The 21,494-nt window shown below is 37.0% G+C and overlaps 1 protein-coding gene across 1 annotated transcript in view; it reads left to right on the top strand.

Moving 5' to 3' along the window:
• The window catches only part of DGKK (diacylglycerol kinase kappa), a gene marked incomplete at its 3' end in the record, with an annotated part of 131,634 nt that overhangs the window by 67,624 nt on the left and 42,516 nt on the right, over positions 1-21,494 (top strand). Inside the window, exons 7-9 of the mRNA XM_037037765.1 lie at positions 3,682-3,817; positions 4,288-4,394; positions 4,706-4,831. Of these exons, the coding sequence (XP_036893660.1) occupies positions 3,682-3,817; positions 4,288-4,394; positions 4,706-4,831 (369 nt within the window). The remainder of the gene's footprint in view (positions 1-3,681; positions 3,818-4,287; positions 4,395-4,705; positions 4,832-21,494) is intronic.

The raw sequence follows: 21,494 nt of genomic DNA, 5'->3' as shown, positions 1-21,494 counted from the left end.
ATGGCATTCCTACAGAAATAAAAATATATATAAAATTTATATGGAACCACAAAAGACCCTAAATAGCCAAAACAACCTTGAGCAAGAACAACAAAGCTGAAGGCATCATACTTTCTGATATTAAAGTATATTACAAATCTATAGTAATCAAAACAGTATTGTACTAGCATAGAAGCAAAGAGTAGAATGGTGGTTACCAAGTGCTGAAGAGAGGAGGAATGGGAAGACATTGGTAAGGGGTACAAAGTTTCATTTATGCAGGATGAATAAATTCTGGAGATCTAATATACAGTAATGTGACTATAGGCAAAAATTGTTTATTGTATACTAAAATCCGCTCAGAAACATTTTAACTACTTTTAACACAAAAAAGAAGGAAAGAATGTGGTATCTGAGGTAATGTTTATGCTAATTGGGTTGATTGTGATGATTATTTCACAATAAATATGTACAACATCATAAAATTAAATTAAATATATATGCTTTGTATTTGTCAAATATATCTCAATTTTTTTAATTGGCTTAAAAAAGAAAGTTAGTTTTTCTGGTGGATAGACCAGATGAACTCCAACATTCCTTTCAACTTTAAAAGTTTATTATTTTCTGATTTCATCAAGTAGATGAGAAAATGAACCTCATGGGAGCTCAGTTGCCTTGCCTCAAATCACAGTTTATTGTAGCAGAATTTCTTTCTTTCCTTTTTTAAAGGATTTTACTTATTTATTTTTAGAGAGGGAAGGGAGAGAGAGAAACATCAGTGTGTGAGAGAAACATCACTTAGATCTCTCACACCCCCAACAGGGAACCTGGCCTGCAACCCAGGCATGTGCCCTGACCAGGAATTGAACTGACAACCTTTCACTTCACAGGCTGGCTGTCAATCCACGAAGCCACACCAGCCAGGGAAGGATTTGTTTCTTAGATCCCCTAACTTTTACACCATGCTCTTGGAAGGACATCTTAAATTCTGCTTAATTAGTTATCTTCTTTTTGTCCTCTGGTCCCCAACTCTTATGATTATGGGGTAGTCTGATGGACAACTAAGTGATACATACCAGACAACTTGATTGCATAGATCAACAAATAGATTCGAGTTGGCTAAATTACCCTCTGGCTCACGCATAGTGTCTCTATGGCTAGTGGTTTCCTAGGATGAATACAGTTCACACTTGTTGCCCCAACATAATTACTATTAGCACTCTATTTCACTGTTAAAGTGGTGGGACAACTATAACTAAACAATAATAATAAAAAAAAGATTTACAACATCTTGATGATGCTGAGGAAAATATATCCTGATTTAGATAGTATGGTCAATCTGCTATAGGCCAAACATTGTATACATGACAAAGTTATTCATCTGTGTTCAAATGCATTTTTAATCTGTATCAAAACCCAGAAAGACCTGCAAGGACATACTGCATTAGCTTGCTAGAGCTGCCATAACAGTGACCACAACCTGGGTGAATTAAAACAATGGAAATGTATTCTTTCATGGTTTCAGAGTCTAAAAGTCCAAAGTCGAGGTTTTGGCAGGACCATGCTCTCTTTGAAGGCCCTAGGGGAGGATACTTCCTTGCCTCTCCTTAGCTTCTAATGAGTGTAGGTATTTCTTGGTATTCCTTGGTTTGTAGACACACCACTCCAATCTCTGCCTCTATCATTACATACTGTCCCCCCTTTGTCTGTTTCCAAATTCCCCTCTTATAAAGACACTGGATTAGGACCCATTCAAATCCATTATGACCTCATTTGAAGTTAATTACATCTGTAAAGAACTTACGTACAACACATACTTATCCAGAGTTGGATGCATTAAAGCTTCCTTATAGAATAGACTGCACATAAGGAATATAAGTAAGATCTTCTCTACTGCTAAAATAAAGCAATGTCTATTTTACATATTCTTTTATCCTACCCAGGCAGTGTTCTGTATTTCTTCCATTAGTTCTGTAGACCCTCACACATTCTAAGAGAGCTCACCTGTCACTCTATACTGGAATGATCTGTTTTAGGAAGTTGTCTCCTCCAGTAGACTACGAGCTCCTTGAGGGCAAGAACTGTGACTCATTCATCTCTATATCTTTAGTAACTAGCTTTATAGAAAATGAAAAGTAGGCTCTTAGTAATTATTATGGGAGGGTAGAAGGTTGAAAGAAGTACTTATAGGGTTATAATCTAGTAGCTTAGGAAATAGAGAGGTGCTGGGAGCTCAGAGTGTGCTAAAGCTAAGGTTCTGTCACTTCCTCAGCACTCTACCCTCTGATATGTTTTCTTAAAACATTGCCAGGTTCTCAGCATGCAGTAAACATCACAATCACAAGGTCATCCTAGACTAACTGAGCCTTTAGCTCATCAAAGTAATTCTTTTCAGATGCTTCCTGGTCAACCCAACAACAGCTTAATACATACCCAGCATGCCAGAAAGAAGAAAGATGGATCAGAAAGAGCCACATACAGGCTATGTTTTAGATTAATTTACACCAAATTAATCAAGCTTGAACACTTAATGTGCCAGAGCCCTCAATAGCACTCTCTCTCTCTCTCTCTCTCTCCCCCTCCCCCTTTCTCATGAATGAACCACTATCGGCTGCCATCAGAAGAGTATATAGTTCTTTTTAAGGTTCATCTTGCCTTTGCACACCCAACCCACTATAATGTCAAGAATGAAATACCGAATGTTTATGCCCATGTTTATACTCAGGAGAAAGGTGGAGAAGGAAAAAATCAAGTATTTGTAGGAATTAGAGAAAAGGTAGAAGAGTCCTGTGGAATGCACACCGAGAGCAAACTTGGGAGATTTTGGTGCCCACCTCTCCCCTTCTCTTTTCAATTCCCAAACTAGTTGCTGGTATTCCCTGTGCCTGCCCCACAGTTATGAGAGTTAGGCTATGATAGACAAATGCAGACTTTATAAGCAAGTTGACTGTAAATGCCAAATTCAGTACCATGACACCAAACATAAATGTCATTCCATGATAGCCAAGACTTTATCTTATTTATTGTTATATTCCTCAATGCTTTGAAAAGTGTCAAGCACACAGTAGTTGGTAAATATTTGCTTAATAAATTTTGACTACATTAAATTGATTAACCAGGAAATTACTACAGGCAGTCAGAGCATGGCTGGCAGAAAATAATTCTTGGGAAAGAAGCCCCTGAGATAAAAGTATTGTCCAGGTAATGCAGTACTCTGCTCACCTGACAGCAGTAGGGTCAGGAAAGGGAATGCATATCTTCAGGATATGACTAAAGTCTGACAAACCTAGAGTCAGAGCCTTGCCTCCTCCCTTTCTTGCCTGATCAGAAGACCTAAATATCACTGAATTCCCAACTCACCACCTCCTTTTACTGACTACTCAAAGAGAGACAAGGCCAAGGCTAACAGAACTAATTTTCTTAAACTAAACCAATGCAGTGATTCAGCCAAGCACTATGAAGAACTTTTACTCCTACCTTTAGCTCCTATACCAAGATTTACCTCTCTATTTTTTTTCTCTTTCTAAAACCAGTGAGGGGGAAAAAGCGGAGGTGAGAAATTTATTAGGTATGGACTCCAACTTTCATTCTTCTACCTACTTTGACACCAATATAGCTGGCCACTTCAACCTTAGCAGCAGATTTTCTCCTTCCCTAATTTGTCTCTATGGTTAACTCTCTATTCTCTCTTATTTACTTTAGATACCTACAGTAGAAAACAACCCTTTTCTTGTTGGAATGCACTATTGGTATTCCAGTCCCAGCCTCAGGACCCAGCACTGCAATGTTTGCCGGGAGAGCATTCCTGCCTTATCTAGAGATGTTATCATCTGTGAAGGTACTTTTCTGATTTCTTTAGAAAGTATGGCTAGGCAGGCAGAGATAGGGCTAAAGGAGCCCATATGGCTTTAGTATCACTGACTCACACTAAGTCGCTGACTCTGGTGTAAGGTTAACCCTGACACTTTACAGACTGAGGAAAGAGGATGAGAAGAAGCTGGCATAAGGGGAAATCCTCACAAACCAAAATGAAGGTTGGGTCTTAGAGGATCAGATAATATGGTCACAAGGGTTGGAAAAACAAAGCACCTCATTCTTACCATTAATTTTCATTCAAATATGACAGTAGAAAATTAAAATTTAGTAAGAATAAAAATGAATGGAATGATATAGAAACTAGGCCTTTGGAGGCAGTGAAAGACTATTTGGACACATCTATGTTCTAACTTTCAGAGCAGCCAAGGGAAGGGAATTAGAATCATCATTATTACCAATTTACATCCATCTATTTCTTCCTCTTTTTCATAGTTTGCAAAGTGAAGACTCATAGATTATGTGCTTTGAGAGCAAACAAAGACTGTAAGTGGAATACCTTGTCCATCACTGATGACCTCCTCTTACCTGAAGATGAACTAGTGAGTAGCAGCCATACTCTCTGTCACCCTTTTCTACCTCCCCTGCAGTCAGGACACATAGGGGAGGAAAGATATCTTCAGACAACCCAAGTAGGCTTCTTCCCTAGGGCTCATGAGCCAACCAATCTGGAAGAATTAAAGCCCCCATTCCTACTTGTCATTGGTCACTAGCATTGGAGTGGGGAGGGCAGACCAGGAAGAGCTTCCTTGGGGTTATCTAATGTCCTTCATGAGGTAGTATACTTATTCTCATTGATGCTTCCTTTCCCTATATCTCTAGCTTGTACTTTTTGTCTCTTTTTATTCTTCAGAAAACTATGCCCCATCAATGGGTAGAGGGAAATATATCTGTTAATTCTCAGTGTGCAGTATGTCATGAGAACTGTGGCAGTAACCAAAGACTTCAAGACTTTCGATGTCTCTGGTGTAATTCTACGGTAAGACCCTTTTTATCTTGATTCTTGGAGAACTGGACTTGTAGAGAAGGGGTGGATTGAAGCTTGACTGTGAATATATATAGATAGAACTCTCAGAGACTGTTACATTCAAATAGATTATGTGGATTCCATAGTATAGAGCTCAGTATTCTGGATTTTCAGATCTGGCTATGGAATCTCAAAGAGAAAGATTTAAGACTTTTATCTTTGATGGTTCTTACTTAGTAAGGCCTACCAGCAAAAAGAGAAAGCTACTAGGGAAAAGCTGAATTTATCTTATGACAGAATAGGCAATTTTAAAAAATTAGTTCTGAGTTTACCTTTAAGAAATCTTCTCCCTTCCTCATCCACTATTTTTAGAAACTTGTAATCTTTGTTAATTGGTAATGGTTAACAATATTAATGCATTATTATCGCCAATATCTATTGAGTGTTTTATGTACACAATCTCATTTAATCCTTACAATAACCCTAAACAAGGCCTCATTTTCCTCATTTACAGATGAGGAAAGTGAGGTTCACAAAAGTAGAGTGATTTGCTCAAGGTCATGCAGCTAATAAGCAAAAAGAGTCTTGATTCATACATAATTCTGTAAAAACCGTGGTCTTAAATACAATATTACCATGCCTATAAACCAATGATGCTCAACTAGGGGTGATTTTGCTCCCCATTGCAGAGACATATAACACAGTCTTAGAGATACTTTTGATTGTTACAACTCAGGGAAGAAGCTGTACCTACAGGGTTCTAGTGAGTAGAGGCCTAGGATTCTGCTAAACCTCTAATGCACAGGGCAGCACAAAAAACTATGTGGCCCAAAGTATCAGTAGTGCTGACATTGAGAAAGCCTGATCTAGACTTTCTAGTATTTTATTGTTAATTTAATCTTTAGTGTATTTTTCCATTACAAGTTAGTCCTTTTATACTCCCTCCCCCCAGCAATCACCACACTGTTGTCCATGTCCATGAGTCCTTTTTTTTGTTCAATCCCTCTACCCCTAACCGCCCCCCCCACTAGCTAATGAACAAACTGAACTAACAAGCAAAACAGAGATAGACTTTTTAGTCTTTTAGATGTTTCTAGACAAAGAGAAACTAAAGTATAAGATTCTTCTTAAAAGATTCTAATTTCATCTGCCTCACTTCAGTAGGTAGGTGCAATCTTTGCACTCTCTCTCTGCTTTGATCCATCTCACCAGTATCTCTAAGAAGGGGCTTTTACCCTCATTGGGTGCCTTGATTTTTGTGGCTGCCTGAAAGAGACATCTCTAGATCACCTGGGTATAATGCCCAGTGGTGCCTATTGCTCATGGGTGCCACAGGCAACCCTCTGAGAAGTCCAGTCTTTCTGTAAAAAGAGGCCTATTATCTTATCTTCTTAGCTGCAACCTTAGGGGGCAGGTTGCTAATTAAACACAAGTCTAAGGATCAGCTGTAATCTTATCTAGATAGAGACCTTGGAGGGAGGAAAGCATCTTCCAACTCTCCTCTGACATGCTCCAGAGCACAAATGTCTCCCAGAAGAGCGCTTTTATATACATCTGGTGCCCCAGTTTTTGCAGTGGCCACCCAGTGGATGTCCCTTGATTACCTGTTTCAGGAGCAGGCTTCTAATTAAACATACATCTAAGGGCCAACTGTAATTCCTTTCAGAGACCTCAGAGGGCAAGTGCTATCTTTGTGCCCTCCGTTTTCTGTTCTCCAGAACACCAGTATACATAGTATAAACGTTCTATGTCTGGGTTTTATGTCTGGTACACTTTTTTTGGCTGCTTCCTAGGGGACAACCCATGACTGCCTGGTTCTGTTGGTCAGCAGGGCTTGCGTTTCTGGGTCCCACGGCATGGTAGCAAATGGAGACACAGTCCTTGGATAGCAACCACCCCAAGGGCACAATGCAGAGCAGACTGAAACATGCTGCTCTGTGAAAGAGGCCTATTTGCTTGGACTGCAACTTCAGCATGAACAGGCTTCTGGTTTGGCACATATCCAGGTGTCTACAAAGGTGCTCTCCAATGACAGAAGCTGGTGGATGCAATCTTTGTACTCTCTTTCTGGCTTGCTTCAGGTCACTAGTATGTCCTGGAAAGGAGCTTGTACAATCATCTTGGTGCCCCAATTTTTGCAACTGCTATAAAAGAAACTTCTAGGTCATCCAGGTATAGTAGTTAATGGGATACACACATTCAGTACCCTAGGAATGTGTATATTTGCATACTTTAAAGCTGCTGCCTGAAGGTCTGGCTTCTAATCAGCTTGTATCTGACTTAGATCTTCCCCTTTGGAACAATGGCAAGTCTTGGGACACCCTCAACTACTGGGAACCACTAAAAATAAAATAGGCTGCTTGGATTATCACAAAAATTTGAGAGACAACGAAGAGCTAGAGTAGGGTTGAACAATAAGTTTCATTTCCTACACAGGCCACTCCCTCGAAACTGGGAGAGGTGACTATTTTACCTATTACAGAGAAACCAACACAGAACTTCCAGGGAAATGAAAAAAGAGAAGGAACATATTCCCAATAAAAGAACAAGATAAAAACTTAGGGAAAAGTACTTAATTAAACAAAGGTAAGTGATTTACATGATAAAGAGTAATAAATAAGTCATAAAGATGTTTACTGCATCAGAAAAAAGAATGGAAGAATACAGTAAGAACTTTGCAAAGAGATAGAAAATATAATAAAGTACCAAATTGAAGTCACAGACTGAAAAATACACTAGATGGATTTAACAATGGACTAGATGAAGCAGAAGAAGAGGCCAATAAACTCAAATATGTGGCAAAGAAACTCACCCAGTCATAGCAACAAAAAGGAAAAAATGTTTTAAAGTAAAGATAGCTTAAGAGACTTATGGAACATCAATCAGAATAACATTTGCATTATAGTAGTCTCAGAAGGATAACAGAAAAAGGGACAAAAAATTTATTTGAAGAAAGAACAGCTGAACATCACAGAGAGTCCCAAATAAGATTAACCCAAAAGGATCCACAAAAAACAGCCCACATTAAATTAAAGTGTCAAAAATTAAGGACAAGAAGACCCTTAGGCAAGAGACAAACAACTTCTTACATACAAGGTGAACCTCCATGATATTATCAGCACATTTTACGTTTTTTGGCAGAAACTTTGCAAGCCAGAAGAAGTGGCAGAACATATTCGATGTGCTGGAAGAAAAAAAACCCTTCCAATCAGGAATACTCTATCAGACAAAGCTGTCCTTCAGAATTGCAGACGAGCAAAAGAAATTCATTACCACTAGATGAGCTTTACAAGAAATGTCAAAGGGACTTCTTTAAACTGAAACAAAAGGATGCTAAGTACTAACAGGAAAACATATAAAACTATAAATATTACTGGTAAAGGTAAATATTGAGTAAAATTCAGAAAAGTTTAATGTTGTAAAGATGAATTAATCACTTATAAAGGTAACATAAAGATTAAAAGACAAAAGTAGTAAAAATAACTATACAATAATTTGTCAAGAGATACATGTGATAAAAAGATGTAAATTGTGGAATCAAAAACATAAGTTGCAGTAATAGAGTAAAAATGCAAAGCTTTAGAATCCATTCAAACTTAAGTTGTTATCAACTTAAAATGGCCTATTTTAAATAAGTTATTATATGTAAACCTTATAATAACCACTAAGCAAAAACCTATAATAGATACACAAAATATTTTTTAAAAATGAATCTAAGCTGCCACCACAGAAAATCATCAAATCACAGGGAGTAGAGCAAGAGAAGAAGAAAGAAACAGAGGAACTACAAAACAGCCAGAAAACAATTAACAAGATAGAAATAAGTACATACTTATCAATAATTACTTCACAAAATGGACTAAAGTATCCAATCAAAAGGCTGAAAGGAAAAAAAGACCCATGTATATGCTACCTGTAAGGGACTCATCTCAGATGTAAAGACACTCATAGACTGAAAGTAAACAGATAGAAAAAAATATTTCATGCAATGGAAACCAAAAAAAAGCTGGTGTAGCTATACTTACATCGGGCAAAGTAGACTGTAAACAAAGATAAAATAAGAGACAAAGAAGGTCATTACAAAATAATAAAGGAAAAATCAACAAAAAAGATGTATTATTTATAAATATAATTTCTAAAAATATTAGTAATATATGCATACAACATAGGAATACCTAAATGTATAAAAGAAATATTAATAGAACCAAAGGGAGAAGTATAGTAATAGTACATTACAATATTACAATATTAGTAAAGGACTTTAACACCTCACTTTCATCAATGGATAGATCAGCCAGACAGAGAATCCATAAGAAAATATCAGCCTTAAATGACACATTAAAACAGTTGTATTTAGATATATAGAACACTTCTTCCAAAAGCAACAGAATATACATTCTTTTCAAGTGCTCATATAACATTCTCCAGAAAAGACCATAAATTAAGCAATAAGCAAGTCTTAATTTTTTTATTTATTTATCTTTAGAGAGGAAGGGAAGGAGAGAAGAAGAGAAATATCAATGTATGGTTGTTTCTTGTGAGTCCCCTGCTGGGAATTGGCCTGCAACCCAGGCATGTGCCTTGACTGGGAATTGAACCATGAACATGTGGTTCACAGGCCCGCACTCAATCCACTGAGCTACACCAGCCAGGGCAAGTCTTAACATATTTTAAAAGACTGAAATCATATCAAGAATTTTTTCAAACCATGATGGTATGAAACTAGAAATTGATGACTGGAAAAAGAGTGGAAAATTTACAACTACATGGTGATTAAAAAAAAACACATTCTATTGAACAGCCAATGGGTCAACAAAGAAACAAAAAATGAAATCCAAAAATACTTTTAGAAAAATGAAAATGGAAATACAGCATACCCAAACTCATGGGGTGCTGCAAAAGCAGTTCTAAGAGGAAATGCCATAGTGAGAAATGCCTACACCAAGAAATAATAAAATTTCAATAAACAACCTAACTTTACACCTTAGGGAGCTAGAAAAAATGAAGCCCAAAGTTAGTGAAGGGAAGAAACTTAAAGATCAGGGCAGAAATAAATGAAATACAATAGAAAAAATGAAAGAAACTAAGAGCTAGATTTTTGAAAAGATAAACTGAATTGACAAACCTTTAGCTATATGAAGAAAAAAATCAAAGGGCTCAAATTAATAAACAGAATCAAAAATGACCTGAAACACTAATTCAAAACAATTTCTACACCCTATGTTTATTTCAGTGCTATTTACAACAGCCAAGATTTAGAAGCAGCCTAAGTGTCCATCAGTAGATGGATGGATAAAAAAGCTGTGGTACATTTACACAATTGGATACTATTTGGCTGTAAAAAGACGGGAGTCTTACCCTTTGCAACAGTGTGGATGGACCTGGAGAACATTATGCTAAGTGAAATAAGCCAGTCAGAGAAAGACAAGTACCATATGATTTCACTCATGTGGAATTTAATGAACAAAATAAACTAGCAAACAAAATAGAAACAGACTCATAAATAGAGAGCAGACTGACAGCTGTCAGAGGGGAGTGGGGTGTGAGTAGTATTTTGAAAAAGGTGAAGGGATTAATAAAATCATAGACACAGACAACAGCATGGTGATTATCAGAGGGAAAGGGAATAGGGGAGGTAAAAGAGGGTAAAGTAGGGATGAATGGTGATGGAAGGAGACCTCACTCTGGATGGTGAACTAACAGTACAATATACAAATGACTTATTATAAAATTGTACATCGGAAACCTATATAATTTTATTAACTAGTGTAAATCTAATAAATTCAATAAAAAGGTATAAAATGAAAGAAGAAAAATTCTCCCTGACAATTGCGGTTCGTATTCCCAGTCAGGGCACATGCCTGGGTTGCAGGGCAGTTCCTGGCAGGGGCCAGTTCCCAGCAGAGAATGCACGAGAAGCAACCATACATTGATGTTTCTCTTCCTCTCTCCTTCCCTTCCCCTGTAAAGATAAATAAATAAAAAATTTTTAAAAATGTGAGAAATATTGATCAGTTGTGTCTTATATGTGCTTGTCTGGGGATCGCAGACAAGCGATCTTGTCTTCTAGACCACAACCCAGGCATGTGCCCTGTTTAGGAATCAAACTAGTGACCTTTCATTTTGCAGGACGATATCCAACCTACTGAGGCACAATGGTCAAGGTCATTTAGGTCATTTTCATATCTTGGCTATTGTAAATAATGTTGCAATGAACATAGAGATACATATATCTTTTTCAATTAGTGGTTTCCTTTTCTTCAGATATGCTGGTTTCTATGGTAGTTATATGTTTGTTTTGAGGAACCTCCACAGTGTTTTTAATAGTGGCTGCAGAAAATTACTTTCATCCACTAGTATGCAAGGGTCCCCATTTCTCCACATCCTTGCTAACACTTGTTTGGGTTTTTTTTTTGTCCTTTTGATAATATTCATTCTGATAGGGCGAGGTAATATCTCATTGCAGTTTTGATTTGCATTTCCCTGATATTAGTGATGTTGGCCATCTTTTAATATGCCTGTTGGCCACCTGTATCTCTTTTTTGAAAATAAAAGTCTATTCAGATCCTCTGTTAATTTTTAAATTGGATTGTTTGGTTTTTGATATTGAGCTGCATAAGTCCCTTATATATTTTGGATGTTAACCCCATATCAGATATAGAAATAGCAAATATTTTCTCCCATTCAGTAGATTGCCTTTTCACTTTTTCATTTTATTGATAATTTCCTTTGCTGCACAGAATCATTTTAGTTTGATGTAGTCCCATTTGTTTGTATTTGCTATTGTTGTCATTTCCTTTGGATTTAGATCCCCCCAAAATACTGCTGAGAGCAATGTCATAGGAGCTTACTACCTATGTTTTCTTCTAGGGGGGTTATGGGTTTAGGTCTTACATTTAATCCATTAATCCATCTTCAGTTAATTTTTGTGTCTAATATAAAATACCAGTCCAGTTTTATTCTTTTGCATGTAGCTGTCCAGTTTTCCTAGCACCATTTATTGAAGAGATTGTCCTGTACCCTTTGTATATTCTTGGCTCTTCTGTTGTAAACTAATTCACAAAATATGTGTGGGGTTCTTTTTGGGCTCTTTGTTTTCCATTGATCTATATGTGTTTTTATACCAATATCCACTCTTTTGATTACTATAGCTTTGTAATTTAGCTTGAAATCAGGGAGAATGATGCTTCTAGGTTTGTTCTTTTTTCTCTCAATTGCTTTGGTTATTTGGAATCTTTTGTGATTCCATACAAATTTTAATATTATTTGTTCTCTTTCCATGAAAAATGTCATTATGCTTTTGATAGAACTTATATTGAATCTGTAGATTGTTTTCATTATTAGAATACTAATTCTTCCAATCTATGAGCATGGAGTATTTTTTCATTTATTTGTGAGTTCTTTAATTTGTTTCTTCAATGTTATAATGTTCAGTGTACAGGTCTCACTGTACAGGTATTTCACCTCATTGGTTACATTAATTCCAAGTTATATAATCTTCGTGGTAAAATTGTAAATGAGGTTGTTTTCTTAATATTGCTCTCTAATACTTCATTCTTAGTGTATAAAAATGAAGTAGATTTTTATATATAGGTTTTTATAGCTGGCAACCTTATGAATTTGTTTACTAGTTCTAACCATTTATTGGTAGAATATTTAAGGTTTTATATGTATATAAAAATGTCATATGCAAATCATGACAGTTTTATTGTTTCCTTTCCAAATTGGATACTTTTTACTTCTTTTTTCTGCCTAATTGCTGTGACCTACACTTTCAATAATATAATGAATAAAACTGGTGATGATGGGCATCTTTGTTTTGCTCTGATCTCACTAGAAAAGCTTTCAGCTTTTCACTGTTCTGTATGATGTTAGCCATGGGCCTGCATATATGGCCTTTTTATGTTGAGGTATGTTCCCTCTATATCCACTTTGCTCAGAGGTTTTTTTTAAAAGATTTTATTTATTTATCTTAGAGGGGAAGGGAAGGAGAGAGAGAGAGAGAAATATCAATGTATGGTTGCCTCTCGTGTGTCCCCCGCCAGGAACCGGGAACTGGCCTGCAACCCAGGCATGTGCACTGACTGGGAATCAAACCGCGATCGTGTGGTTCACAGGCTCACGCTCAATCCACTGAGCTACACCAGCCAGGGCTGAGAGGTTTTTTTTTTAACATAAATTGATGTTGAATTTTGTCAAATAGTTTTTCTGAATCTATTGATAAGATTATAATATTTTTATCCTTAATATGATAAATGTGGTATATTACACTGACTGATTTGCAGATGTTGAACCTTCCCTGCATCCCTGTACTAAATCTTACTTGAACATAGTGTCTAAATCTTTCTTTAAATGTATTGTTCAGTTTGGTTTCCTGGTATTTTGTTGAGGATTTTTAATCCATGTTAATCAGGGATATTGGTCTGTACTTTTATTTTCTTGTGGTACCCATATCTGCTTTTGGTAGCAGGGTAATGCTGGGCTCTCAGAATGATTTGGGAAGCATTCATCTTCTATTTATTGGAAGATTTTGAGAGGATCGGTAATAAATCTCCTTTGACAATTTGGCAGAATTTACCAGTGAAGCCATCTGGTCCTGGACTTTTGTTTGTTGGGAGGTTTTTGATTACTGATTTAGTCACTTTACTAGTAATTGGTATTTTCAGATTTTCTATTTTTTTATGATTGTCTTGGTAGATTGTGTTTCCAAGAATTTAAGCATTTCTTTCTTATTTTCCATTTTCTTAGCATATAATTGTTCATAGTATTCTTTTTAAATTAAATATTTCACAGTTGTTCTATTACAGTTGTCCCAATTTTCCCCCTTTGCTCTCTTCCACCCAGCTGAAATTTGCACCCTGCTCCCACAGTCAATCCCCACCTTATTTGTCCATGTCCATGGGTCATTCATGCATGTTCCTTGACTAGTACCTTCCCTTTCTTTCTAACCTTGTAACCCTCCCTCATCCCTTGTGATCACTGTCAGACTGTTTCTTGTTGTCATGCCTCTGGTTCAATTTTGCTTGTTTGTTTGATTTGTTCATCAGGTTCCTCTTATAGGTGAGTCTTTCACTGCTTGGCTTATTGTACTTAGCATAATACTCTCAAGTTCCATCCAAGTTGTTGTCAAGGGCAGGAGTTCCTTTTTTCACCCATGTAGTATTCCACTGTGTAAATATACAATAGATTTTTGACTCACTCATTTATTGATGGGCACTCATAAATTGTTTCCAGCACTTGGGTATTGTAAATACTCCTGCTATGAACATAGGGGTGCATGGGTTCTTTTGAATTGGTGTTTCTGGATTCTTAGGGTACAGTCACAGCAGTGGAACTGCTGAGCCAAAAGGCAGTTCCATTTTTAATTTTCTGAGAAAATTTGATACTGTTTTCCTCAGTGGCTGCGCCAGTCTGCATTCCCACCAATAGTGTAGTAGCGCTCCCTTTTCTCCACATCCATGTCAGCACTTGTTATTTGCTAATTTATTAATGATGGCCATTCTGACCAGTGTGAGGTGGTATCTCATTGTCATTTTAGTTTGCATTTCTCTGATGGCTAGTGATGTTGAGCACCCTTTCATATGCCTCTGGGCCCTCTGTATGTCCCCTTTGGAGAAGTATCTGCTCGGGTCTTTTGCCCATTATTTAACTGGATTGTTTGTCTTCCTGGTGTTGAATCATATGAGTTCTTTAGATATTTTGGAGATTGAACCATTGTCTGATGTATCATTGGCATACATATTTTCCCATATGGTGGCTTCCCTTTTCATTTTGATGATAGTTTCTTTAGCTGTGCAGAAGCTTTTTAATTTTACGTAATCCCATTTGTTTATCTGTTCCTTTATTTCCCTTGCCTTAGGAGATGTATTGGCAAAAATATTGCTACATGGGATATCTGAAATTTTACTGTCTATGCTTTATTCTAGGATTTTTATGGTCAACAATTATATTTAAATCTTTTATCCATTTTGAGTTCATTCTGGTGTATGGTATAAGTTGGTGGTCAAATTTCATTTTTTTCACATGTCCCTATGCAGATCTGCCAGCACCATTTGTTGAAGAAGCTATTTTTACTCCATTCTATGTTCATTCCACCTATGTCAGAAATTAATTGACCATAGAGACATAGACTTATTTCTGGACTCTCTATTTTTTCCATTGATCTATGTGTCTTCTTATGCCAATATCAGACTGTTTTTATTACAGTGGCTTTGTAGTGGTTTGATATCAGGTATTGTGATTCCTCCTACTTTGTTCTTCTTTCTCAAGATTGCTTAGGCTATTTAGGGTGTTATTGGTTCTCCTATTAATTTTTGAAATACTTATTCTAAGTCTGAGAAATATGCCATTGGTTTTAAACATGGATTGCATTAAATCTATAAATTGCTTTGGGTAGTATGCACATTTTAATGACGTTCATTCTTCCAATCCATGAACATGGTACATGCATCCATTTATTTGTATCTTAATTTTTTAGTAATTTTATTTTCTTTTAAATATTTTATTTACTTATTTTTAGAGAGGGGGAAGGGGAGGAGAAAAGAAAGAGAGAAATACCAATGTGTGGTTGCCTCTTGCAAGACCCCTACTGGGGACCTGGCCTGCAACTCAGGCATGTGCCCTGACTGGGAATTGAATCAGCAACCCTTTGCTTTGCAGGCCTGCACTCAATCCACTGAGCTACACCAGCCAGGGCTATATCTTAATTTTTTTCTTCAGTGTTCTGTAATTTTCCAAGTACAGGTCTTTTACCTCCTTGTTTAGGTTTATTCTTAGGTACTTAATTTTTCTTGTTGCTATAGTAAATGGGATTTTTTCCCTAGTTTCTGTTTCTGATATTTCATTGTTGGTGTACAAAAATGCCTTTGATTTCTGAATATTGATTTGTAGCCTGCTATTTTGCCAAATTCATTTATTAGGTTGAGTAGTTTTTTGTGGAGAATATAGGGTTTTCTATGTACATTATCATGTCATCTGCAAGTAATGACAGTTTTACTTCCTGCTTTCCAGTATGGATGACTTTTAATTTTTTGCTTGTCTTTTTGCCGTGGCTAGAGCTTCCAATACTATATTGAATAAAAGTGGTAAAAGTGAACACCCTTGTCTTGTTCCTGATCATAAGGGGGAAGAGTTAGTTTTTGCTGGTTGAGCATGATGTTTGCTGTGGGTTTCTCATATACGGCCTTTATTATATTTATGTTTGCTCCCTCTATTCCCACTTTGCTGAGTGTTTTTCTCATAAATAGGTGATGAATTTTATCATATGCCTTTTCAGCATCCCTTGATATGATCATGTGATTTTTGTTTTTAAGTTGTTTGTGTGGTGTATTATCTTTATTGATTTGCAGATATTGTACTATCCATGTATCTCTAGGATGAATCCTTCATGATCATGGTGAATGATTTTATAATGTATTACTGGATCCAGATTGCCAATATTTTGTTGAGGATTTTAGCATCCATGTTTATCAGAGATATTGGCCTATAGTTCTCTTTCTTTGTTGTATTTTTACCTGGTTTTGGAATTAGGATAATAGTGGCCTCATAAAAAGAGTTTGGGAGTCTTCCTCTTCTTGATTTTTTTTTGAATACTTTGAGAAAGCTAAGGGTTAGTTCTTTAAATATTTGGTAAAATTCACCTATGAAAGCATCTGGTCCAGGGCTTTTGTGTTTCAGGAGTTTTTTATTACTGTTTCGATTTCACTAGTTGATATCAGTCTATTCAGGCTATCTTCTTGTTGTTTCTGTTCCGGAAGATTTTATGTTTTGAGAAATTTGACCATTTCATCCAGATTGTCCAATTTCCTGGTATATACTTGTTCATAGTAATTTCTTACAACCCTTCGTATTTCTGTGGTATCAGTTGTTACTTCTCCTCTTTGGTCTCTGATTTTATTTATTTGGATCCTCTCTCTCTCTCTCTCTCTCTCTTTTGATTAGTCTGGTTAAAGGCTTGCCAATTTTGTTTAACTTTTTAAAGAAGCAGCTCCTGGATTTATTGAGCCTTTGGATTTTTTTTTTAGTTCCTATGTCACTTAATTCTGCTCTGATCATGATTATTTCCTTCTTTCTGATCACTCTGGGGTTTGTTTGTTGTTATTCCTCTAGTTCTTGTAGATGTACAGTTAGGGTATTTATTTGAGTTTTTTAATCTTTTATAAGTAGACCTATATTGCTATGAACTTTCCTCCCCAAAATGCCTTTACCATGTCCCATAGATTTTGAGTTGTTGTGTGTTCATTTTTATTTGTTTCCAGATACTTCTTGATTTCTTTCCTAATGTCATTGTCACCCCATTCATTATTTAATAACATGTTATTCAGCCTCCATGCATTTGCATGTTTTTGAGTTTTTTCCTTGAGGCTAGTGTCTAATTTCAAGCCATTGTGATGAAGAAGATGCTTAATATGATTTCAATTTTCTTGAATTATTTGAGGCTTGTTTTCTGTCCTACCATGTGGTGTATCTTTGAAAATTTTCCATGTGCATTTGAAAGAATGCATATTTTGCTTCTTCGGGGTGAAAGTTTTGTTCAATGCCACAATATCCTTGATGATTCTTTGCTTGGAAGGTATCTCTATTGTTGACAATGGAGAGTTAAAATCCCCTATTACGAGTGTGGTGTTGTAAATATCTTTCTTGAAGTCCTCCAAGATTTTCCTTGTATATTTAGGTACTCCTATATTGGGTGCATATATATTTACAAGTGTTATAAGTTTTTGATGAGCTATTTCTTTACGTATTATGTACTGACTTTCTTTGTCTCTTTTTATGTCCTTTGTTTTGAAGTCTATTTTGTCTGATATAAATATCAGATTTTTCTACCCCAGATTTTTTTCCAAGTTCATTTGTTTGGAATATTTTTCTCCATCCCTTTGCTTTCAGCCTGTATAGAACATTTTTTTCTGAGGTGCGTCTTTTATAGACAGAATATATGTGGGTCATGTTTACTTATCCATTCAGCTACCCTACATCTTTTGATTGGAGCATTTAATCCATTTACATTTAAGGTTATTGTTGATAGGTACTTATTCATTGTCATCTTTTCCTTTGTTCTTGTTTTCTTCTCTTTCTCTCTATTTTTCCTCATCTTCTTAAAACAGTCCCTTTAGCATCTCCTACAATGCAGTTTTGGTGGAGTCTCTTAGCCCCTTTTTTGTTTGGGAAACTCCTTATTTTGCTTTCCATTTTAAATGAGAGATTGGCTGGGTAGAGTAGTCTTGGTTGCATGTCTTTGCTTTTCATTACTTGGAATACTTATTGACACTCCCTTCTGGCTCTTGGTGTTTCTGTTGAGAAATCAGTTATAGCTTTATCAGAGCTCCCTTGTATGTTATTATCTGTTTCTCCCTCACTGCCTTTAAGATGGGCCCTTTGTCTTTAAATTTATCCATTTTAATTATGATGTGTCTTGAAGTGGGCCTCTTTGGGTTCCTCTTGATTGGGACCCTCTGTGCTTCCTGGACATGTGTGACTTTTCTCTCATCAAATTAAGGAAGTTTTCCATCATTACTTTTTTAAACAGGTTTTCTATCCCTTGGTCCTCTTCTCCTTCTGGTATTCTTAAGATACCACTTTTATTACATTTCATGTTTTCCTACAGCTTCCTTAAACTGCATTCTTTTTTAGTCTTTTGTCATTTTGTTGCTCTATCTGGGAATTTTTTTCTACCTTGTCTTCCAGCTCACTTATTTTATCCTCTGCTTCATCTAGCTTTTATTAAATCCCTTCTAGTGTATTCTTCATCTCAGATATTGTATTCCTCATTTCCTCCCGGCTTTTATAGATAATTTATGTCTTTTTTCATGCTGATGTAGTTCACAGTAAGTTCCTTGTAGCTGCCATAGAGTTCCTTGTAGTTTGCTGAACTCCTTGAGCATCCTTATAACCATTATTTTGAACTCAATGTTTGATAAATTGCTTGTCTTGATTTCCTTTAGAACTCTTTCTAGGGATTTCTCCTTGCATTTCAACTGGAGGTTGTTTCTTTGTCTCCCCATTTTAGGTGACTTTTCTTGTTTGCTTCTGCATGTTAGATTGATCTGCTTTGACTCCCTGTCTTGGTGGTGTGGCCTTCAGTTTTTAGGAGACCTTTGGGATCCACTGGTGCAGTCTCCTTGATTTCCTGAGCTGGATGTTCTTGGCATGCCCTTTATGGTATTAATTTGGGCTCTCTTGTTGTAATTCAGTTTTGGTTGTTGTTCAGTCATTCTTTGGTGGGTTCTTCACTCCGTCTGACTGTCTGAGAGTCACACTTCCCACCACACCTTGTATGCTGTTGTACAGGTGCTGCCAAAACAAAAAAAAATGACCCAGGAAACAAAAACACTCACAGTAATAAATGCCACCCACAACCACACTATCAACAGCAAATGAGTAAATATTAATAAAGGTATAAAGAGATTAAGGCTATTATAAGGAAGGAAAAATGAATATGAAACGACTGATGGAAAGAAAAATTATTCTGAGAGGGTAGAAGGAGGAGAAATAATAAGAGTAGGTAATAGAAACAAGGTGAAAAAAGAAAGAAAATATAATTTACATTGTAATTTTAAGAAGGAAGGAAGAGGGTAATATGGAGTAAGAAATGGGAAGAGTATAGTATGAGGTTTGAAAAATTATTTTTAACAATATTGAAAACATTAGGAACCATATTGGAGAAAAAGATCTACCACAGCAATATCAACAGCAAATGAGCAAAGATTAATATCCATGGAATGGGAACAAAAAGGAAAAATAAAGTAAAAAATTTATGAAATGTCTAGAGGAAAGAAAAGTGATGTTGAAAGGATGGGGGAGAAAAAGTACTAAGAGTGAGGAATAAAAACCAGGCCTAAATAGGGAAAAAGTAAAATTTAAAATTAAAAAAAGAAAGGTCAGAAAGAAGGCAAAATGTAGTAAGAGAGGGGAATGATAAAATTTGAGATTTACAATACTGAGATAGTGAAGATCTAGGAATAAAGCTGAAGAAATGCAACAACAACCACTATATCAACAACCAATGAGCAAAGACTGATAAAGGTGGAGAGAGAATAAGGATATTTTAAGAACAGGAAAAATAATGTGAGATGACTAATGACAAGAAAAATGGTTCTGAGATGCTGGAGAGGGGAGAGATGGTAAGAGTGTGGAATAGAAACCAGTCATAGTCAACAAGCAAGTAAAATTTAAAATAAAAATAAGAGGAGCCCTGGCTGGTGTAGCTCAGTGGATTGAGCGCGGGCCTGCGAACCAGAGGATCGCGGTTCGATTCCCAGTCAGGGCACATGCCTGGGTTGCAGGCTGGTTCCTTGCAGGCCAACTACCAGCAGGGGACGCACGAAAGGCAACCATACATTGATGTTTCTCTTCCTCTCTCCTTCCCCTCTAAATATAAATAAATAAATAAAATAAAAAAAAATAAGAGGAAAGAAGAAGGTAAAATATAGTAAGAGAAGGGAAAAGCAAAATATGAGATTTGAAATAAACTATAATATAGAAACTAGTGACCTAGTAGGCACAAACTAGAAAAACAAGAAATGAATGTTAAAAATCTATCCGGGAGAGAAAAATAATGCCAATAATGAAGAAGACCATGGTGTTCTTCTGGATTCTCCATAGAATTCTATGGATTCAATTCTATGGATTCAATTCTATGGATTCTCCATAGAATCCAGTGTTTACTACTGTTTTCTATTTCTGGGTCCATCCCTGCTGTCAGATGGTGTCCTAGCCTGGCCGTAGGCAGCCTGTTTGAGACTACAAATGATCCACAGTCTGCCTGTCCCTCTTCAGATTTAACTGGTCCCCACTGTTCTTCCCTGCCTGCTTTCCATCAGCCCAAGGCCCGGGAATGGTTCATTTAATGACCTGAGAGGACTATTAGTACCTTCTCCACCTGCTCCCAGAGGGGGCCTCTGGTGCAGTTGGGATGGTGGGAACCCAAAATCACCCAAAGAGGCACAGTTCAGTTTTCAGGGAAGTTGGTCAGAGTGTCCCTGCTTCCTCACCACCCAACTTAATCTGTCCCAGATTCTTTCCAATAATGTATGGTTTCTGGTGAAGTAGCTGTTCATTTGCTGTGAAGGACTAATCTGTGTAAAAGAGGCAGCTCTTTCCTGCTTGGCGCAGACAGCAGCTCTGTATAAGCACGGGGCCTGGGCAGGACCCTGGACAGGCCCCTGGACACCGCTTGTTGTACGTGTTTGTAATCTCTCCGCCCTTCTGGTTTCAGTGGATCAGGGCCCAAGGAACAGTGTAGCTCCTAGAGTCTTGTAAAAGGGGCCCTTTCAGAGTTTTTAGCCTTCTCCTGCAGATATATGCCCAGCAGGGGACTCCTGAGCTTCACTGATATGCAGAGACTATAATCCTGTGGGTGGGTATTGGGCACACCTGCCTGTGAGGGGACCTGCTTGGCTGCAGCAAATTTCAGGCATTCTATTCCTGGCCATCATTGTGCATACATAAGTACAGAATCCCTACTGAGTCTCTAGTCTTGCCTCAGCTCCTGTCTTACAAGTGTTTCTCTGTGCCCCCCTCACTGTAGCACCCACCCTGGGTGTACTGTTCTCCATGTGTACCCCTTCCCCCAAAAATACAAAGTCTCAGTCAGGGCTGGCCACAGCCTGCCAGAACCTCCAACAGTTTTTAGATAGTTTCTCTAGATCTCTTCTGAATGGTGCTAGAGTGATATAAC

Source organism: Sturnira hondurensis, unplaced genomic scaffold (genome assembly GCF_014824575.4).
Source record: "Sturnira hondurensis isolate 20B ecotype Veracruz unplaced genomic scaffold, ASM1482457v3 Scaffold0023420, whole genome shotgun sequence".
Classification (NCBI taxonomy): Eukaryota; Metazoa; Chordata; class Mammalia; order Chiroptera; family Phyllostomidae; genus Sturnira; species Sturnira hondurensis.
The sequence above is the reverse complement of the archived record's forward strand: the minus strand, read 5'-3'. Positions and strand labels throughout refer to the sequence as shown.